Source organism: Anomalospiza imberbis, chromosome 3 (assembly GCF_031753505.1).
Source record: "Anomalospiza imberbis isolate Cuckoo-Finch-1a 21T00152 chromosome 3, ASM3175350v1, whole genome shotgun sequence".
Classification (NCBI taxonomy): Eukaryota; Metazoa; Chordata; class Aves; order Passeriformes; family Viduidae; genus Anomalospiza; species Anomalospiza imberbis.
Genome location: NC_089683.1, coordinates 90592598 through 90615576, shown reverse-complemented (window position 1 = coordinate 90615576; position 22979 = coordinate 90592598). Strand labels below are relative to the sequence as shown.

The 22979-nt window shown below is 40.2% G+C and overlaps 1 protein-coding gene and 1 long non-coding RNA gene across 15 annotated transcripts in view; one reads left to right on the top strand and one right to left on the bottom strand.

Annotated features, from left to right (window-relative positions):
- Window positions 1–20132, bottom strand: part of USH2A (usherin) — a 392736-nt gene extending 372604 nt beyond the window's left edge. For 10 of the 13 annotated variants that reach the window (XM_068185673.1, XM_068185679.1, XM_068185681.1 and 7 more), the window contains exons 1-2: window positions 2146–2382; window positions 961–1640 (exon numbers count right to left, since the gene is read on the bottom strand). In XM_068185673.1, coding sequence (XP_068041774.1) covers window positions 961–1445 — 485 coding nt within the window. In that variant the 5' untranslated portion in view covers window positions 1446–1640; window positions 2146–2382. Of the gene's footprint in view, window positions 1–960; window positions 1641–1763; window positions 1904–2133; window positions 2383–19134; window positions 19226–19995 lie in introns of those variants that run through there. The other 3 variants (XM_068185676.1, XM_068185675.1, XM_068185677.1) reach the window with 3 other exon arrangements.
- LOC137471391 (uncharacterized) lies at window positions 14011–19492 on the top strand. Of its 2 annotated transcripts, XR_010997564.1 has the most exons (3): window positions 14011–14459; window positions 16515–16619; window positions 19121–19492. It is a non-coding gene; the product is annotated as an uncharacterized lncRNA (long non-coding RNA). The 2 variants fall into 2 exon arrangements; XR_010997563.1 differs by lacking the exon at window positions 19121–19492 and having other exon boundaries at window positions 16515–16953.
- Window positions 20133–22979: the final 2847 nt, after the last annotated feature.

The following is a 22979-nucleotide window of genomic DNA, read 5'->3' as shown; positions in this document are numbered from 1 at the left end:
AATGACTTTGCTATACTTAGACAAGTGATTATTTCACATCAGCATGCAAAGTAAGTATCAAGAACGCCTCAACAAGGCAGATCATGAGCTATATTCTAAGAATAAGTTATGAATACAAGTATAAAATAATTTGTGGCATGTCGTCCAAAGGAACAAACTATACTCTTTGTGCTTTCTGTTAAAGGAAAGTAAGAAAGAGTAGGAGGCTCTGCATTTTGTGATAGATGACAGAACTTTTTTTTGCAGGATCTGGGATGCATTTTTCAAAAAGCAGGTTTTTCATTATAGTAAGGCTCAGTCAAGCTGAAAGGTCACTTCTAACAATAGTATTTCCTCAAAATGCAACATGTAGGCAAACAGGAGAGGGAACATGTTTAGCCACATCTATTTTCTGAGCACCTAGTGAAATTTCACAAGCAGTTTAAATAGTGGAATCATTTGTTAAAGCAGCAACACAGTCTGCCAGTCAGGCAACATTCCCCAGATCTTCCAGGAACACTATGACTTCTTTTCTACATGTCCAAAACATATATTTTGGTGGCTTTCTGGGTTTGTTTTTAAGACAAATTTGTGTTGGAGAAGTCTTAACATCTTAGATAATATTTTTCCATCCTGAAAGCAGCAACAGCACAACCCTGTGACAACGTAATTTTCTAGCAGCTTTTAGAAGGAATGTGAATTGGAAATACAAATTTCTCTTTTTGAGAAAACACATACACATTATGTATGAATAGCTCAGAACACTGAAAGCCATTGGACTATCATCTGAGTCAATGCCACTGAAACTGCAGCTGCTTGTCTTGACATCTGGGAAGACCCTAACCTAAATACAGCTCTATATACGTCACAGTTTCCCACCAAAGTTTTAAAAGTTTAAAGAGCTTGCTAATAATGACTGTGACTACAATGATCAATTTTTTTAAGAGCACCAGGAAAGTAAACACCGTCAATACTACTTACATTACACCTTCTTGCTCAGGTTTCAACCATACAGTTAACGTAAATGAAGCTCCAAGCCTTGGAAGACGGGGAGTAGAGAAGCAATCCTTGTGATTATGAAAAATAAAACTGGAAGCATTGCTGGAGGACACTGGATGCAAGTCCCTCTTGTCCTCTGTGATACAGGTACCAAGGCCTTCTGAAAGAAGCTGTTTGTAGGACGAAGGTGATGACCTATATGGACATTCCTGAACACAAAACCTTTGAGTGCAGGATATAATACTTTGAACAGCCACTGAGCTATGACAAAAAGTACTTCGGTCTGGCAGCCCACAAGTGGCTTGAGTTGGCACGATTGACACATTCTTGAAAGCTCCCACATTTTCAAGCCTAGGGAAATGTCCCTGAGAGCTGACCAACACAAAGGAGTCATAATAAGTTAAGATTAATGTTTCAATAGCATGAAACAAGAAACGACATCTCAAGGAAAGAGCCCGGCAATTCATGTTTACGAAAAAGCTCCTCCTGATTAAAGCAAATGTAAATAAATAATGATGTCCATGTCAGTAGCAATGTCCTCAGGTGCTGTGCTTTAAGAGTTTATGTAGCGTTTCATCCTCAAAACGCCCATGCAAGGACTCAGTCACAAGGGACATCTACGTCTTCTGGCCAGCGAAACACGCGTGGGTGACAGCCGGGATCTGCAAACCAGAGAAAACATCACAATCCATAGGAGGAATCTGCTTTTTTGCACCAGAGATGATTCCCGGTTAGGGATTTCAAGAGTTTGAATTCTTCGTCCAGATTCCACCCAGCAGGCCCACCTGCACACCCTTGCCGGCTGGGAATGACACATTTCTCTGAGCCAAAGCCACGGGATTAGGCCGGCTCGAGGGCGCGCAGGCTCATGGCCGAGCGGAGTTTATCCCGGATCTGTCGCGTCACCTGGCTTTGTGTGTCACAGTAAATAATACGGGACACGGCAGCAAACCGGGGCACGCAACTTGGGCCTCTGAAAGTCTCTGCTGAGGGTTTCGGGCGAGTTGCTGGACCTCACACCAACAGCCTCCCGGCGCTTACCTCAGCCTTGCACCGCTCCCTGGCAGCTGCCATCCCCACCGCGCTATTCCCGAGGGACATCCCCGCTCCCCGGGGAGCCAGGAGCGGTGTTCCTACCGTTCCCTCGTGCCTTACCCCGCCGCCCACCTCACGCCGGCTGCTCCTCTCAGCGCTCGGCAAAGCTGATTAAAACCACGTTCCCCATCTGTCCCGTGTGGAGCTTTTTCTAACAGCGAGCGCCAGCGCCGGGGCGCACCGGGCCGGGGCAGCGGCAGCAGGGCTGCTTTAGCGCTATCGCCCGGCCGGGAGCGGCGCGCAGCCAGCGGGGCCAGCGGAGCTCGGCGCTGCCCGCGGCGACGCCGCCGTCGCCCGGCAACGCCGCGGCCTTCCCCGCCCCGGGCCGCGCCGCGCGTTAAAGCGGCAGCGCCGCGCTCGGGCGGGAGGGAGCGGAGCGCCGGGACACGCCGGGACAGCGCCGGGACACGCCGGGACAGCGACGGGACAGCGACGGGACACGCCGCTCCACTCCGCTTCACAGCACAGGGCCGCCGCGCTGGGCTTGCTTTCCACAGGCACACTGCGCAGCGGAGGAGCATCCTCGGGTGCGTTTTTCCCGCATTCCGTTTCTCCCTTTGGTAGCGCTCTGCGCAGCGGGCACAAGCAAGCTGCAAAGGTGTCGTCGGTGAGCTAAGCATGAGCAGCAGCGGGTTGTTTACGCGTGTTTCTGGACAGAGAAGCACTAATTAATACGTCCCCTGAGGATATAGGAAGCATCTTATCAATTTTATCTGTACCCTGGAAGTTGCATGAGCTGCAACCTGGCTGGTATATTTCCCTACAGTTTTGTTGCTATTGCCCCCAGTAACTTGTCACCTTAGCATATTTGGACTTTTACTGGCTACATAGCAACAAAATTCTTTGGCAACATATACAACTGCTAAGAAATCATCCTCTGTCATAACTATTAATGCATTTTAACAAGCCCTTCATCCCATATCAAACAAGTTCCTTGACCGTTCCTGGAACATCTCTGCTTTAATACAGATCTTTTTCCTAGGGTCATAAAAGATAAATAGTAATTCCTGCTGAAATGTTATCAGTCATTTTGCAGTGTTTTCATGTTCTGGTAGTCATTCAGCATTGTAGCTCTGTTGTCAGAATTACATGCCCTAAAGTATTCAAATATAAAGAACTTTGTTTACCACAGAAGAGCTGAGGGGAAAACATTTGTCTGAGGCACAGTGCAAGAGCTCAGCCCATAAAGCATCTCTAGATAAATACAATCAGACCACGTGCTACCACAGTACCATCGACAGTGCGACGGCCAGAGCTTTTGCACATCAAGAGCGAACCAGGTTTTACAGAACACACGGGAGAGAAGACAGAAAATATGGTAATAAAATCCTAGATATTAGGTACCATCTCAGGATATCAAAGAATGGGAACAGTCATGAGCATGGAACATACCCCTGGCAAAGGTAGGAGCTTACCAAGCAATCAAAGACACCAGACCATCTTGTGTGCATTTCTTGGCATTTGTGAAATATTAATCAAGAAATAAATAAGTAAAGTCAAGTTTTGCTTGCTCCCATTCCTTTCTAGCAGCCAGCAGGCTTGCTCCAAGAATCCTTGCAGGTCTAACAGATGTCCGAAAGGAAAGTCAGGATACATTCACCACAAAATGCACTTTCTGTTATATTCCACCAATACTTGACAGCCTTACCACCTCCCAAACAGACTATAGCATCTTTCAATAGTGCTCAGTTTGGGAAAGTGGCCCTGACTCATATTACACCCTCTATTCCTAAAAATAACAAGCAGAAGTGACAATTTTTCCCTTTGCATATTTCATCCAAATACACAAGACAGCAGTACAAACCTTGCAAAACTACAGTGCAGGCCAACAATTTCCCAGGTCAATGATCACTACATTGTTGTTCATCAGGAGTATAATCAACAAACTACCTGCAGGAGGTTAAACGATGAGAAAGCATCCAAAAGCCTTTGCAACCAAGAACAGGCATGCAACATAAACTGTAGCACAAACAAACAAAAAAAAAAACCTGAGAGTGATTTTGCAGGAAATACTGTCCCTATTCCCCTATTCACAGGAGTGTTTTGAAGGCTGTTCCACATATATGTATAAAAACAGAGAATTCTACCAGGCCAAAAAAAAAAAAAAAAAAAAGCAAGCTATTATTAATGATGCAACAAATTCTCATGAAAGATACATTATGTCCATTTAACAGCATTAGAATTTTTGGCACAAGGAAAGTGACATAATTTGAGTGCTTCAAGCTTTTAGTTACAATTGTTCATTTCATCAGGAAGGAAAGCTTTCATTAGCCCCTGGGGTGCCTTAAGCAAGCCCAATGCCATTGGAGAATCTGACCTGCACCAGAAAGTTGTGACATAACTGGCCTCCTGATCCTAACGATTCAACATCCTACCCATGGCAAATAGCATTATCCAAAAAAACCCTTTCCACAGCAGTTGTTTTCTTAATCCACTGATAGCAGAGAGTCTCAGGACACACAGAGGTTCTAGGAGGTCAGGGCAGGTTGCTGAGGAAAAGAAACCATACCATACAGCCTGGTTTGTTATACAGCAGCCTGTGCCTTGACTAGAAAATTTGAAGACCACATGTCTAAACATTGAATGCTCTGAAGCAAACTTTTATATGAGAAACCATCTTCCTGAAATCAGTTATAAGCCCTCAAACTTACCTATTTTTACATGCTCAGTAGAACATCTTATTGAAGATGGTAAAACCACAGGGGCTAATTGAGTTTGCATAAAAGGCAAGCTTAACACAACCATTGCCAAATTTCAATGTGTTTAACTTTGTAACAATGATCCTCTGGTAGAAAGAAAATGTAAGAGAATGAAGGGAATGCAGCATTACACTCACTCAAAACTACAATTGTACAAAGCTAGTGTGCACAAACAAGGCAAAATTGCATGTGTGTGTTTTATACTTACGCAATGCAATGACAATTTATAATTTAAAATAATTTCCTAGAATCATAATTCTTGGGATGACTGAGGTAGAATTTCAGGTAATTATTTCTCTCCTAAAACACCATGGGTGTTCTGCACCTTAACAATTGCTTTTAAATATTTTCGTTAGTGGTGGGAAAAGTCTTGACACTTAGTTTGTTCATCAATTTTGCCTTGTCTTCTGTTCATAAAAAGTTCTGAAAAAATGCAGAATTTTGCAGTGTATTGTAAGCTTGCTTTTGTATCATGTTCTGAAACCCCCTTAAAACCAATATTAGCTCAGATTTGTGTAGTGCTGATTAGTTGAATGCTGCAATTTTTGCTATAGTCTGAAGTGACCTATGTAAACTAGCTCACACAGCATGACTTTCAAACATTAGGCTCAAGTGTACCATTCAAGATTCACTTTCAGTGAATATTCATAACGACTTTCTTTTATGAGTGCTTTTTCCCGTAAAACTCCACCATTTGAATATTTGCAGAAAATTAACATAAAAGATCAATTTGCATTGCCAAGTCAATATGTATATTTCAAATTCAACTGTCTAGCAATTTCTTTTTTCCAATATTTTGCAAGCAGTAATAAAACTACAATGCAAGTACATTTTAATAGCTGGAGGGGAGTTGATCATGACAACTCAAAAATAATTAACAACTTATGTTTTAAAGGGGAGGAAATTCTGTATAAGCCAGCAAAATAAATATTGGAGTAAACTTTTCTGAAAGCGCAGGAGGAGGCGGCAAGTATTTTATGGAGCTGTTAAGAGCCTTTTAACAGCTTTAGAAGTACAGTACATCACACCACTTATTTTAGCACCAAAAACTTTCTTTGTTACTAGAAAGGCAGAAACAAAAGACTCTTTTAGGCAACAAGCTTTACAGGCTTCCTTCACATGAAAATACTGCACCAGAGCATACATCTCCCTGTAGTAAATCCAGAGAAAGGAAACCTCTGCAAGGATTTCTTTTCCCAGAGTTCCTTTTCAATGACTATCATAGGCTGTAATAATGACCTGTCCACGCAGGAAAGGCCATCCCATACAGCTGGAGCACTTGGGCTCTGATAATTGACATTTTCTTTCCTCACAGCGTCTGTTATTTCCTCCACACCTCCTCACACCTCAAGCCGTCATATACTTTCCTGGCAGGTACCAGCACAGGATGTGTCCAAGAAACAATTTCTTTTTTATTAGTCCATTCTTAAAAAAAAAAAATTGCCACATAACAAACAAAACCCCCCACGTTCTTCAATCTAGTCTGTGGCCTTCAACCTTTAGATATATTATCTGTACCTAATTAATCAGTGTTCTGTTTTCATCATCAACACCTTCTTCCAGAGTCTCAATCAAATCCTTGCCTCTACTCTTCATTTTCCTTTAGACCTTCTGTTATACTCCCTTGTTTTATGGGTGCTAGGAAGAGCAGCCAGCAATCAAAACTTCTGTGAAGAGACTTACACCTGAGATATTGCAGACACATTCACCAAAGGTAACATTTCTTCTAAAGATCCTTCCCTTATTTTCAAAGATGTCCTGTGCTTTGTAAAAAATTAAGCAAACGAACAAACAACAAAACAAAAAAAGAAAAAAGAAAACCAAACCAAAAAATGCCAAACAAAAAAAAAAAAAAGACCCCAAATCTCCTCCACATGTTGAAAAGTTAAATTAGTATTTGTCCAAATATCAAACAATTAGGCATTTTTCTGAAGACAGATGAGTCTGGCTTTCAATTGAAGGCTATATCATACAACATGAGCATAATAATTTCCTCCTATAAATGTTCAACTTCTGGGGTTTTTTTTCGTTGCAAATTACTATTTCACTATTCTCAAAATGCCTATCTTTATAATATCTTTTTGTCAAAACCCCTGCAATTATGTCCTTCTCCTTCATCTTCTAAGTTCACATCTATTTCAGAGTCCCTCTTGTTGCTTCTTGCAAATCACTACAGCAAATTAAGTCATATTTATCATTCTCAAGAATGTGCTCCTTCCCCAAACATCTCCTCCTATTTGGTCCTGTAAGGATCTGATCACTTTCTATTCAGACTAACTCTTCAACAAGCATCAAGTTCCTCAATCTTTTATCATCCTCTGCCCTCAGAATACTTATTTCCCACCCATTTCTTCTGCTTTTCAATGTATCCCTCTCCTTCATAGCGCAGACATCTCAAATACTCTGACCTTTAGCTTACCCTCTCTCTTCTTACTCACTTTCCCTTTCCTCTGAAAGCTTCCACCTGAAATTACTTCAGTCCAAAGTTCTCCAACGTTTGTGGCAAATCCTTTTTCTTCTCGCAGGTTCTCTTTCTTCTATATGCCACGAGGGAGAAACCTGAAGGAAGCACTCCAGAGCTATAAACTGGTTATTGCTCTGCTTTGCTTAGCTCCTGGATTAGCAGACCCAGCAATGATGAACCAAGAGCTTCATCATCTCCAGAGCAGAATCCCCTCCTTTCCTCTACACCAAAGACACACTGAAGGTCTCCCCATGCCAGGAGGAGCAATTAAATCCTTCCTGCTTCACCAATGAGATCCTTGATGAGCAGCAACACAGGGGAGGAGCTGCTGCTGTCTCCACATCTGCATAAACAAGTTGGGTGTAGGCCTGTTTTCTTCCCTTCCTCCCACCCCTTTTCAGCTCCCCTGTGCCATCACGGTGCAGATTGCCCTCTCAAGGAACAGCTCTTCAAATCATTTCCAGCCACCAGGACCCATTTAGTCTCTCATCCCTAGAAGGACATGGCTCCCTGGGGAACATCATGCAGCTGAAATCAGGTCCTCTCTCCACTTCAGACTGATACAGAGCAAGAACTGTTCCATCCCCACTGTTTCCCTCCAAAGTTTCCCCCACTATATTATGTGCCATCTTTCAAAGGCATGCAGTGCCTGTAGAAGCATCATTTTCTTTAAAGTAGTGATTCCTCTGCTCCTGGCCCCTTCTTATTCTGAGAATATTTTAAAAACTGTGTTACATTCAAAGAGACAGAGGTTTCCCCAGAACCACTGAGTTGAGCTTGTTAAACTTCTACCTGTGTAACATACTAACAGGATTCACCACCCTAACTTTGAGGTGTTCATTGTTCCCAGTTATCTTTAACAAGTCCATCTCCTGTAATTGCATGCACATTTTTGCTTTAAGATATTTTGTGCACCTTAATCTATACCATAAATTCTGAGGAGCCTTGGTGTGTGTTGTTGTGGGATTTCATAGTTTTTTAGAATTGTAGCATAAGTATAGGCTAGGTAAAAAAAAAAAAAAAAAGACAAAACAATAAAATTCAGATGCTAGGTTAAGGGAACCTATTCAAAGAAGAAACAAAGCAGTCAGAAAATCTAAGTTCTAATCAGAGCTAAAAATGAGTAACTTCATGTCTATATTTTAGTTTCCTTACCTACAGATTGAGAAGGTTGATGCTGAATTTAGTGAAGTACCATGACATATGCAGAAAGGAACAAATTGCCAAAGAATTATCAAATTTCTGAGTTTAACTGTCAAATGTCAAAACCAACCCTTTTTTCTGAAGTTCAAGAAACTGCTTAACTTAGCAGTAAATCTAGTTTCAACTATGAACAAAAAGGTCTACTATTAAAAGTCAAAAATTGGAAGTATAATATCACGGCCAAATGCTCTAATGGACCGGTCCTGTGAAATGTTAGAGGGCAGTCAGTAATTAATACCCCATGGCAAAAGAAAATTGATAGTAGGACCCTGCACTTTATAAGTCTTCTATATGATCAACTAAAATAGAAATTGGATTAACAGCATGAAAATACACACTAATAGTTGCAGCAAGGAATTATGGATTTACATCTTTACTGGTGAAGATGCTCTAAAGGGTAAGATTAGAAATTCCTTTCAAGTGCTGGGTCACAGCACATGGAAGCAGAGAAGCCTCCCACAGTAAGGAAAGTGGCTGCAGATGAAACAGACCTTTTGTTTTTGTCTACAAAACTGCCAGTGGAGCAGCTCTGTGAGGAAAGGGTGATTTAGCTGCATTCTAGTTGAATAAAGGTAGATCCAGAAGGTTTGATAAGCAATGCCAGTGGGAGACAAGAACACAGCATAGGAAGCATGTCAGGATAATCAGAAGGAAAGGGTGCTGGTAGAGGATGCAGCAGAATGAATCTAAGAGCTTACTGCTGCCCAAATGGGCAGTCCCACTCCGCCCAGAGGATTTAGCAGATTGAATCCACTCACCAAGGAGTCAAATGAGTGCCAAAATTGGGTACAAAGATATTGGCAAGAACAGGATCATCCATTCTAAATGTGGCAAGTTTTTAGATGGTCTCAGTTTGCTTTGAGGAAACATATCCCAGGTTGTGCATTTATTTGATCTTTAAAGTCTCCTTCTAAGGCCAGGGCTCATGGCAGTTTTTCAAGCACTTATGTAGAGTGAGGCATGACTTTCTAGGATATCCTGCTTCCTGGTGTCTTTCTCCTTCCCAGAAACTTTAGAGGGAAAGAGACCCAGAGAATTCAAAAACTACTAGCAAAGGCAGAGTAAGACACCTAAATTAGTTATATCATTTATGGAAAAGGAGGCAGAATTCAGCCTTGATACATCCTCCTTGGCTGTACTCAGGCCACCTGTAATTACACATATTTCCTTGACAAGGCACAGGACATGATGACCAAGATCTTAACAGCTACATTAGAAAATAGAGCAAAAGGGACAGAATGTGCGTGTAAGATAAATAGGATATCACTAAATAGACAAAACCATAGGAAAATGTGTTCCATTTGTTTTCTGAGAAACAGAAGTACTTTGCACCATTACTATTGCATTTTCATGACCCTCCTAATGAATATACTCAAATGTCAGTGCAATTTTCATCAGGAGTATGCAAAAAATGCAAGCAATTTTGTACAGCCATAGTCCAATTGTAAAATCTCTGAGGAAACGTAAATCCTAATACCCCAGCTCTCCTAAGGGAAGGGAAACAAACTGTATGTGACCAACATGCTTCTACTGATACAGCAGAAGACTGGAGAATGTAGCTTTATCAATATTGCCACAACAATGAAGCCTGTGCATATAGAGAAGGTTTGAATGTTGCAGGCAATGATCCCCTTGCACATCATTTATTTTAAGTATGATATATGTATATATTTTTAATCAAGGTAATTTGCTTAATACATAATTTTATAAATCTCATGATTAATACGGGGGGGGGTTTTGGTGGTTTTTTTTGTTTTTGTTTTGGTTTTTTTGGTTGTTTTTTTTTTTTGTTGTTTTTTGTTTTTTTTTGCAGAGCTGGTCTTGGAGCAATGAAAAACTATCAGGCTCAAGTGAGGGGTGCTAATAGCTGGGGGTTCCTATAGCCTCAGCCACACATCCACAGGTTTAGACAGGGACTGGACAGAGAAGTCTCATTCCATTAGGATACTCTGCAGAGGAGAGTGACAGCTGCATTCACAGGAAAAGCCTCAAGACCAATGAGGACACATGACTTGGCTTGAGCCCAGGCAACACTGTCGAGGTTTAAATCCTCTCATTCAAGGACACCTTGACAAAAATCACACAAACATCTGTATGCCTTCCGAGCGTTTGGATGTTTGGGACAGAGACAAGTAATTACTGATTCATCCACACACTTGATGTTAATTTTTAATACAAATTTTACCAGGTAACACTAAAGATACCAGCATATCAGCATAACATGAGGATAACAGTGTAAATGAGAAAGTGGGCTCATATTACAGTCCAGTTTTCAGGGCCAGGATGACTATTAATGAAACACCTTATTTGCATATTTTAAAGGTGCAATTTACTTCCCAGTCTTTAAACTAGATTCCAGAAGTTCTTTGCATACACACTGGTTTTTTTTGAAATTAATTTTTTTTAAAAGCAATTATTTTTCCATTAATCTCTACAAATTATTCAAGAAGTAGTTTTTTACAGAAAAAAAACCCAAACCCTGAAACATTTTCCTTAAGCTTTTTGAAAATTACTCAAAATTCACTTAGTTATATAAATCCCTGATATGTAATTCATGGTTTGTTTTCTAAACATTTCACTGTACATCCAGCCTTTTGACACTTGTTACCTACATTAAAATCTTCCAACAGTTGAAATTACATTCAGTTTTAGAATTACTTAATTTTTAACTTATTTATCCAATTATCTCGATAGTAATCTAGTGCTTGCCATCAAAATTTGTTGCTAGCTTTTAATTCTTTTGTACCACTTGGGGTCTTGAAATCATTTTTCTCCATCATGAAATATGCCCTTAACCTGCTGCAGAGGTTGAAGGAGATATCCTGTAAATATGTGATAGTTTAGCATATTAAAGGAAAGTTCATGGTTCAGATCCACCCTTCTCAACTTACATACAGTATAAGGCATTTTTTGCCTAGGTATCAAGAAAAACAAAATTTGAGACAAATAGTTCTATCACTTTTTTTTGTTTCCTCTTCACAATTCAACATTGCAGATCTCCCATCTTTCAGTCTCATGCGAATAACCTGACTGAAATCTGCAAGAAAATTTACTCAGAAGGGCTGGGGAGCATAAATTTGTTATAAGTATCTGTAGGGGAAGAGCTCTGAAGCAATTTTCATTTGGAAGTCATGATCCAGGAAGACATGGTTAAACTCTGAGCAGTCTTACAACAGAAGTGGTCTGGAAAAACCTGAAGCCAATTCAAGCCTTTGAGGGGTTTGGAGGTAGCCCAGGGTATTGACTCAGGACCTCCAGCATGACTCAGGTTACCCAGCTTAAGATTTGTTTCTCTGTATTGTTTTACCATTTCAACTGTTGAACTGAAATGTTCAGTGTCAAAGTAAAATCCTGTGTCTAACTGGGAGATGAATTCTTTCTCTTTTGACGGTTTCTCAAATTAGTGTGACTCGACTCCTGGTCAAATGACAGATGACAGAAACCAGAGTCAAGATGTAGAATTCTTTCCACCTACAGTGTGCTGACTTACAGGAGACAGTGTCCCTCTTAGGATATTTTAGATGGTTCTTCTCTTCCTTTCTTCTAAGTCAGTTTTGTGATGCTTTACCCTATGCAAGAATCATACTCACTTTGTGGAACAATGAAAACCTTCCAAGGCTTTACTTACAGGAAGATATTAACCACAAATAAGTCCAGAAATTAACAAGATGAAGAAAACAGATATCTGCAATTTGAAATTTATTCCTGTTCTGTAATGTGAAAGTGGAGCTTGCTTCCATAAAGTTGATTCATAATCTTTCCTGAGCATCTGTTTAAAGAAAGGATAACTACAACTGAACTGAGATTAAATGTTTGCTCCACGTAACCCATGCATTGTCACACACATCTTCTTCCAGTAGCAGGCTTGGTCTCCTCCACTTGCCAGTGCTCTTTCCTATTCAAATGAGATGAAAACTGCTTGTAGGCAAATAGAATAAAAAAGAAACTGACAAGATACAGTGTCTTCCCTTCCCCCTGCTCCATACCCCAACTCCAAGTCGTTTTATTTTGAGCATTTTCAGTAAAGGCTGAGTGTAGAAAGTGCCTGCTAGTCTTCCGCATTCGTGACCAATCTGTCAGTCTCTTGTAACCAAGAGCTGGGATTCTTCTCCCTGCCATGTAAAGCTCCTGAGGGTGGATCCACTGATACATCAGGGAAGCCTGAACTAAAGCACCAACAGCAGCACATAAGAAGAGAGCTGAAATAGCACAAGGAGCAGAGACTCAAGGGTGTTTGTTTCACATGTTGCCATAAAGCCAAATACTCCTGCTTATTAAAAGCATATACAAAACACCCCTGATCTGATAAAAAGGACATGTTTTTACAAATTTAAATGAAACACTGAGCATCACTGAAACCATCTGAACCCTGTTTGGTATGTTGGTCCACAGTAGTAGCTGGATAGCCAGTGACAGGGAACTTGAAAGATGCTGAAAGGCTTCCTTTTGAAGTTGTCAGACTTAACACCAGCTTTTTATTATAGAAACTGCCCCCCTCTCCCCCCCACCCTAGAAATGCTGAGTGCTTATTTGACTGTATTGCAGATGAAAATAGAAATAAAATATCCATGGACAGGTTGCCAACATACTTTAGCCTGGATGTGGAGTACTGATCTCTACAAAAGTAACCCAGTCCATGTTTTCTTAGCATTTTACTTCTCTCTAAAAAGCCAACAAGTTCTGTGACAAAGACATCTGTTCAGTGGAACAGTTTTATTTGGACACTTACACTGTCTCCTCACATATCCTGAGTCGAATTTACCTTCATAGAAGCACCACACAATGAAAACGTCCTCATCACCAAATCAAACTGGATCAAGTTGACAAGAAATTAAATACTTCCATTATCTAATACTATATTCCCAAAATTTACACATAAGACTGAAGTAATACTTCATACATTCATTTTCTATTTTGCTACAAAGATTAAGCAAAAGATTGACAGTATTTACCAGTACCCTAATTGTTCAGGGTATGCAAATGGAGCATGTTAAGAACTGTGAAACAAGCTTCAGCTAAGCGATTGCAGGTAGAATAAGGTCATAAAAGTTTTGGATACATGATGAATAGGTTTTTATGCCTTTTGTACTGAGTGCAGATAGTGAGGCTTTTCTGAGGAATAATTTGGTCTGCTTAAATTAGGTTCCTTTGGAAAATAGTTCAGAGGAAGAGCCAAGACACCCCTTCAGGTGCTGACTCCCTAAAATTCATATCTTGACTTCCTCAGATGAAGAGTCATATGTCAGAGATACATCTTACTTCTATCTCAGAAGTATCCTCAAACTTTATGGATGCATGAGATTCCCAGGTTCTCCAAATCAACTACAGAATTCTTCAGTGCATCTCACATTTAAATATTTACTACTGTAATGAATATGAAATAATTTTCAAACAACTATCCCAGAATAAAATAGCAAACATCTCATTTATGCCAATCTCAGGCTACACTGAAGTGATACTTAGCTACGTTTAACATTATTGGTTCCATAGCTGAGTAATTTAAGTAATTTTTTTTTAACTAGTTGCTCATATTAATAATTTGAAGTAATTTATTTTGACTAGTTACAGGCCAGCTCTTCAACTGGCATGAGGACACAATGCCACAGTTGTCACCCCATCATATAAACCCTAGCACTTGGCTTTGAAGAATCCTACTGACTCAGATCACTGCTGAAGATGTAGCCCACAATTTAAAATTTACTGAAAAACATTTAAGCCCTCAAACTTAATACTTGCTTGTGTTCATGCCATAAAGCTCAATGACTATAATAGTCATGGAAAATTAACACTGAAGGAGCACAGACTAATTCAGAATGAATTTGTTTTAAACATGGATGAAGACAATTCATTTGCCTGATTGCCTAGAGGAATGAAGTTTTGGATGATGAAATTGAGACCAGCTGTTGACAGAACAGGAAACTAAAAAACCTGGGGAATGAAGGGGAAGGCAGAAGTCAGCATTAAGGAGAAAACTGTCCAGTTTCTATAGGAAGAGAGTCAAGACAGCAGACAATCTGGTGGTGAGCTAAGACAGTAATTCTTACAAAGAATTGGAAATTTAGTTATAAGAAAATTTCAGTATAAAAAGGGTGAATAATTTTTTTTTTTTTAGGCTGTGCTCCTCCTTTGTAGCTACTTGGGAACTTTTCAAATGGACTACCACAAAATACTTTATGGGTAAAATTCATCTTTTTCTGCCACATTTTTAAATTTTCTGCTACTGTGTGGTCACTAGTATGTCATAATGAGGCTGAGCTTCAGCATCCAGCCTAGGAGGGTGTCATTTGCATTAGGCTGGTCACATCATCTTTTCTTTTCTAGGACTCTACCACACATGGATGGGTTCAGATTTCTGTCAGCACGTTAGAAGCTGGAGTTAACTGGCCAGCTACCTGTGACAATAGGGACTGGCTGAGGAATTGGGCTTTCCTTTTGCAGTCAGCATTTACACAAATCAAATAAGCAGCGGCTGTTAGAGGCTTCTAATTAGGCCTCTCTAAAAACAAGGTCATAGACATTTGAAAGTAGGAAAAAGGTTGGCAAAAAAAAGTAGCAGCCTGAACTACAGGAGCTTTGCCCTCAAAAACACTCAAATACCACAGAGCTCCTGCAAGGGAGGGAGATGCAAAGTGCACTCTGCCTTAGGATGGCCTTAAAGTCTGTTTTTCCCATACCAGGAATCCTACAAGGATCCATAGTTTTGAGATAGGTGCTAAAGTCAATTCCATTTTAGTGAACAGAGTTTTGAAGGAATACTCTTCCCTTAATGTATTCCGGCATCATGAGGGAATTGCTTTACACTCTGACAGCCTCATATCACAAACAATTTGGTTGCAATTAAAAGAGAAAACATTCGATACTTTTTTTTTGTAAGGGAACATGAGAAAGCCTGACAAACAGTCCCTTAAATCCTTAACAATGACTTAAGGAATAAAATAACAAAATGAAACTGTGTGGAGGTTAATGCAGATACCAGATGGGAGACTTAGAGGAATGTCTGCAGTTAGCAGCACGTGGAAATCTGAAGGCCAATATGTGCAGACATTATGGCAGATAAGGTAGTGGAAAGTAATCCTCACAATGAGATAATATAGCTTTTTCATATAATTATGATATTTGAAAAATGTAGTAACTTCATTTGAAATATCGACATCTAGTCAGCACAAGCTATAACATTAATAGGCTGAGTAAAGAGAATAAATAGTTTTATCCTATTTAATCATAAATTTGGCTTAATGAACTTTATCTGATTATATGAGCAGCCCAAGCAACAATATTAAATAAATAAATAGAATATTAAAAGATTGTTAGCAGATAAGCTGCTTGGAAATTTCCAGATTAAATGTATTTGGGGGAGGGAGCTCTGTCATTTACTAGTATATACATTTTCAAAATTAAGATGACTGCACAGGTGCTCCAGCTGAGCCTCAAGTCTGTTGCTGTCCTTGCCCATTGCTGTGAAAAACCTCTCCTTGGCACCCTAGTGGGAACCAAACGATTTTTCAGGAGAGATGCTGGTTTGGCCAAAAGAAAAAAAAAAAAAAAAAAAAAAAAAAAAAAAAAAAAAAAAAAAAAAGCAAGAAAGAAAAGACAGCCTCACAACTAAAAAGCCTTCTCTTGCTGTTACACACAAATAATAATTATTATAGTTTTCTAATGTAATTGACCTAAAGAACTAATAAAAGTGTAAAATCTAGGTTGCAGTCTTAAGTTTGTATTAAGCACATAAAATAAACTTCTGTTCCCAGGTGGGCACTGCACTGCTTCACACAATTTGTTCCACCTTGCCTGAACAGACTCATATACATTTTCTCAGCACCAGTAGCAGCATGAAATAATAATAAAAAAACTAATAATAAAATCACAGTTTCTCCCTTCCACTACAATTTTCTCCCATCTTTTTCTTCCCAGCCCTTGTTTTCTTATCTTTTTGTGCTGCCAAACCTTCAATTTAATTGGAGAACTGATTCATTTAGAGCAGAATTCTTTTGGTACATTTGGTGTTTATTTATTTGGTGGGTTTGAGGGTTTTTGTTTTGTTGTTCTGGTTTGTTGGTTTTCTTTTTTTAAACAAGGTCTCATTTCCAACATCATCACAGAAAGTTCTGCTGATAGACTGGAGTAGGCAAAATATATACATCAGTACTTCTGCCAAAGACAGACCTTCACCATAAGTCAAGGTGCCTGATAACTTTCTAAACAGGCTTGATTAGTAAAGCAAAAAAAATATTATAAAGAAATTCTCAAATGCAGGTGTTATCACAGAATGACAGTGGCTGTGGGATCAGGACAGATAATGTTTTATCCTGGCTTATGGATATATTTGCATCATAGAGATCAAAATGAGAATTTTATCCCATTGGCAAGTATAGAATCCATATTTTAATGGGAAAAGAAGGTTACAACATGGGGTCTATCTTTGTAAAAGACTTATATACATATGTATCTCAGATACAGCAGAAAAATAAAATATTGTAGGCAAATAAATGAGCCTTAATATGGGTTAAAACAGTACTTCTGTGACTGACATTTTATCCTTGCAAGTTTCTGAAGTCTAAAATATTCTACAGGTGAGTTCTCTACCCTGAGATTTCCTCCAGTCCCATGAACTTATCTTTCCACTCTTGCAAAGTGGCCTGTTCAGGTCAAACAGCGAAAGCAACTGCTTTCCTCACTGGCTGACAATTCTCCAGAAGAGCCTCACCAAGCACTGTTCAGAGGTACCTGAGGCAGGGATTGGTGTGCTCAGATGCAGCTATTCTGTTATAAATGACCACACCTCTACATCACCAGCCCCAGAGCAATGCTCATCCTACCCTGCACACTAAAAGGAGCTCAGATGAGGGGTCATCATTTTCTAGATACATTTGCTTTCAGTCTTAAATTACATATTTAAATTTGTAGGAGAGAGAAAATGACAGATGTGTTAAAGTCTGGTAAAGAATGCTTGCTTTAATTGCAGCAAGAGGTTTCTGGTAGTGAAGCAAGATCTGTATTGAAGGTTTGGTCTATATATGCCTCTCAAAACAAATTGCATATGCATTAAGAGTCAGAAAATATTATGTAGTTGATCATACATTTAATCTTGAAATATATTGTATTGAAACTTTTATGTATTTATGTTTGCATACAGTAATGAAAAAATTGAGTTTGATATTCACAATGAAATTCAGATTCCTATAGTCTTGTATTCACTTTCCTTCTTATATCATCAATGTCTCCGATTCCTCTTCCTTAACTGTTAACTTACCCTGACTGATCCCTCAGCCTCCTTCCTTGACTTTCATAGCATCAGAGAATATCCTGAATTGAAAGGGACCCACAAAGACCAAGTTCAACTCCTGGCCCTGCACAGGACACCCCAGGAGTCACACCATATGCCTGAGAGCTTGAACTCTGTCAGCCTTGGTGCTGTGACCACTGCCCTGGGGAGCCTGTTCCAGTGACCAACCACTTTCTGGGTGAAGAAATTTTTCCTAACATTTACCCTAGACCTCCTCATGCAGATTCATGTCATTCCCTCGAGTCCTGTCACTGGTCACCACAGAGAAGTGATCAGTGCCTGCCCCTTCTTTTATGACAAGCTTCTCTGAAACTTCTCCTGTGCCAATTACCAGTCAAAAAGACAGAGCTTCAGGATTTCTGTCAGAGAAGACTTTGAGCTTTTCCATCTTGCTTACCTTTGGTCAAACTTGCCAGAACTGAATATTCCCAAGATTTTTAGCCGCTCCTCCCCCTGCCAATTCGGGGTGGAACAAGACAGTGAGATATAGATGAGATTAGGTGGAAATTGCTGCAGCCTAAGCCTTACAGTTTAAGAAAACAGAGTTTGTTCCTTACACAAAGTGCAAGAACAGATGCTGAACACTTTCTAGCCACCTTCAAAACTGGCTGAATGTATTTGTTTGGGAAATATAAATGACAAATTGACTTTTAGATTAATGGCTACCATATTGGTAATGTACAAATCACTTTTAACAGCCACTATTAACTTGGTAAAGAGAAGCTTGCTAACTGCTCTTTAATTAAGTACACTTAATGACCTTAAGGGGATTAGTAGTCTTGTCTGATAATCAATAAGCATGGCAAGATTGCCAACCCACAGACATGGGCTGGAGAACAAAATTAATCTGTGTAGATTAGTTGTACCTGGCTTTGTGTGTTTCCCAAGACTGCAGCAAAATTACTTCAGTTTAAAATACTTAAAAAAACGTATTAAATGTGCACTAAGTAGAGCATGTTTTACACAAGCTTTTTCTTTATTCAACCAGTGTAAAAATGTCATGTGCTTTTTAAGAAAATCCTGTATTCTGGCCAGGAGCTAGTGCAAATCAGTTTGGAAGAAATATATTTTAAAAAAAGGAGGCTGCAGTCTCCAGAGAAAGCTGGAGGCTGAAAGAAAGGAGAGTGAACATGGTTCTTAGAAGACCTAGAGTGAAACACTGTCCCCACAAATCAATCCCTAACAATGGCAGAATTCCTGCCAGCTGCTACCAAAACCACCCTGCCCATACACGGGTTTCTCTTCCTCCTCTCTCTTGGGCTGCAGCCATAATTCAAGACAAATTGTGGGCCACTGGATAAAGCATAGCAGTTTTATTCTTTCCATATGTTTGGCAAACAAGAGGAAGCTTTATGTAAAAGGCAGATATAAAAGGGTTTTTTTATTATTACTTTAAAGGTTTCAGTGCCCACCTCAATAGCCATGTTTCATCCCAGTGCACAGATTCATCCCTTCAGTTTGAGGGCTGGCATTCAGAAGAGAAGCCAAGAAGCTGAAGTAACACTGCAAGTCTAAAATGCAGAGAACAGTCCAAACCAGAAAAAATACTGTCCCTACCAAATGTCAATGTCTCAGTAACAAATACGTACTTACAATCTGATAATAACTCTTAAAGTAAGAGAATTAGGCAGTTATGATTAGGAATTTCTGAACACTGTTTTTGGTTTCCCCTTTTTCCTTGACAATAAAACCCCTCCCTGGCCCTTTCAGTCTGAGTGTAATGTCTGCAGTAAATCAGGAGGATTTAATTGCAGAAGAGAAGCCTCTCTAAGACATGTATATGGTATATTGACACACCACCAGAGCCATAGGGATATTAAAATTGATTTCCAACAAGCTGAGGCCTTCTGCTTTCTAATCCTGTGTCCCACAAATATACATTAACACCACTCCTAAACAGGGCTAATTAGCTTCCAAAAATAGCCGCATATATGGAAGGTGGAACATGGACACACATATCTTGCCTTCACACAGCTCAGCAGCAGCTGCCAAAGTGCACAAAACATTTTGCCCACTGACCAGGATGGGGCTTTACTCTCTTGGCTTTATGGGACAGCCCATGAATTTAATTAAGCACATGGTACCTTGTAATCTGGTCGCTGTTGTTTATGCCCACCCACCATTTTTTTCCATGGATTTTCAATCCTTCTTCTAAGCCCTTCAGTTCAGATGTACCTTCACTGAACATGCTGATGAAGTGCTCCATTGCCCACTCAGTCCAAACAATGGTAATCTGCCCAGGCTTTTAGCTGTAGTTAAAACAAACCACCAACCAGCTGGATTTTAAGCAGCTCCTGAATACCATCAGCGTCCATCTCTGAATGTGCCTGCCTGGTCAGAGAAAACATTGTTTCACCCCACATCTTCTACCCAAGGGCTAAACTACATCTGACTCAACCTAGCAAAAAAATCCAATTTCTCTCTTTCTGCCTTAAATGCAGAGGGGCTGGGGCCTCCTGTTCTTCAGACTTCATTGCCCCGGAGCATCACTGAAAGTGATGCCAGATGAGGCCAAATTAGCCTAAAGCACCTGGAGGCCTCCTGCTGTCACAGGTGTGACAAAGATCCTGACAGCCTCATCAGTTCCAAAGGGGAGCCCAGCTAAGGCCGCCCTTTGTTCTGTATCAAAGAGCAGTGTTCTAATTTTTTCTCAAGATACCCTGTATACCAGTATCTGTAGCCTACCTGCTTAGCCTTGTTAGTCCAATTAATATTCTTCACTGACTTAATACTACTACTAATGATAATAACACTAGAATATAACTGTACTGACTCCAATTGCCTCCAAGAGTGGTAGGTTGTTATGAACATAACAAAAAAGCACACTGGAGCATTTATTCCCTCACACATGCTCCATTCCTACATATATTCTTTCTCGCTTCTGTCTATATTTCTCTCCCTTACCACAGCTGCATTTTCTTTCGTATTTAGGTCTCTTTTCCTTTCTGCAGATTTTACCTCCCTTCTTCTAACATGGACATGACCTTCTCATCTTCAGATTCTTCCAAATCCATGGGCATGCTTGATGACTGCTGTATGCTACCCCTTCTGGCCACCATTAGTTTATCTATATTAACCAAACTCTGCTCCAGATCCCCATTGCTGTTGGCATGGTCTATAAATTTAAATAGATTTTTTTTATGCATTAGGTAAGTCCTTTCTGATACTCGTTGCTTTGCCAAAATGAAGTCTACTGAAAGAAGTGCAATTTGGCTGGGCCACAGTGCCAAATAAAATTAATTTATCTTTAAGCTGAAACATCTGTTATGAGCATTTGACTTCATGAATGGCATTTCCAAACTGCAGCAGTCCAAGGAGCGTGTTGTGCTGCACAGGTATTGAGCCACACAGCTTCTGTTGACTGCTTTTAGACACTGATGCATGAAACAGAGGCATAAAAGCTCAGAGCCACCCATTATGGGGATTTGGATCCCGTGTAGCACTGCATTTGCTGCAGGGTGACCCAATGGGATCCAAAATGTGATATATTTTCTGTGAAACTCTCATGCTGAACAAGACTGTGTGTGTTCTCCCCATAAAAAAAAAAAAAAAAATACCAGTAAGTTAATGGAAGTAGGGAGACAAGTCAGCTTTGCTTCCTATTCAATATCACCTTCCTCTGACCAGCTGTTTCTGTTGTGAGTCTATAAAGAAGTGGTACAGTCCTAAAAGGATGTAGTAGATTGTCTTGTTTTTCTTGGAGTTATAAACCATGTGGATGGGCTCGTGGATCCTTTTGTTATGCTGCTCTGGTGAAAGGGTTTTGTAGTGTAAAGTGACTGACCTTAATCTTTTCACATTGGGAGCGGAAATTTTTTTCCCCCTGAATCTTCTGGTCGTCAGACAGAGTCCATTTATATGTAAGATATAAGAATAGCCTGGCTCAGCAAGTCATTTAGAAAGACATTTGGTCAATGTAAAGGAGGAAGGGGAAGGAGGGGGAAGGGGTCCCCCTATCCATTGTTGACTTTTGTCATGGTCACCTTGTGAGTGGGTCTCTGTTGAGGTGACAAAGGAGCAAGGGAATCAATGTAAGAACTATGTAAAACCTTATCTATTGCAACTATAGGCACGTTCACATCTTACAGCATTATCAAGGCCCATCTTAACAATTCACCCGAAATCCATCAACATACCACAATCTAAAATATATCAAAGACAATTTTTTGTTATTGCTGTAGTCAGAGGATAAGATATAATAATGGGAGAGGACAAAGAGTCATGAAAAGAAATTGAAGAACTTGTTCATTTCAATCCAATCTGAGATGCAAAGCCAAACCAGTGCATCCCTGTAGTTGTCTGCATCACTTGTTGCTGCCTTACAACATCTGGAATTGGGCTCAAGGAATGACTTAACCCCTCCCATCACAGTTTGTTTGTGTCCATCTGTAAGGAGCAGAATACATGGACAGTATTAGTCTTTGTTTATATACATGGACAGATTCATAATTTCCCACAGTCTTAGTGGGACATGGGATCATATCTCCACCCTACAGATGGAAAAGAGCCAGTAAATGGATGTCCAAATTCACACAAACCAGAGCAAGGTAACAGAGATTTATATTCATTCTCCCCATTGCTGCACTTTGGAAAACACAGGCGACCAGGTCACTGGCACTGCTGTAAGCTCTGTGTATTGCACTCTGCACATTTAAACTCAGCAGAAGCAGCCCCTCTTGGACAAGGGTTGGGCTGTGGTTTTTAGGGTACCTTCAGCCGAGAAAAGGAATCAACCACAGATGTTCTAGAATATGGCTGATCTCAATCTCATCTGGAGCAATATATGGCTGCTGGGGTAGGCTGACCCTGAGCCAGTCACCTGGGAATGGGGGAGAAACAAAAGTGTCTTTAAACCACAATAGCACGGTGTGGGGAGATCAGAGAGTGTCACTCATTTTGGGAGAGAGCCCTTTCAGAGAAAGTTGATTGCAAGGAAGCCTCATGGAGGCTGCATGGACAACCAGACAGAAAGGATGAAAACTAAAAACATCTGTCAACTGAGATTATGCTACAATATTCTTCATAAGAATAATAAGTTCAAGCCTGAACTTGAGCATCTGCAGTGTCCACTAAGGACCACTCACATGGATCTTAGGGACATGAGTAACTTCTATTCCATGGCATCCCCAGGGCCAGCCCAAATGAACTTTATGCTGCTACTTCTTCCTGACACAAATAACAGTGTGGGCTGGAGCCCTGAGCCCAGAGCTGGGAGTCACAGGATGGGGGAAGCCCCCTTTCTGGAAGGAAAATATCA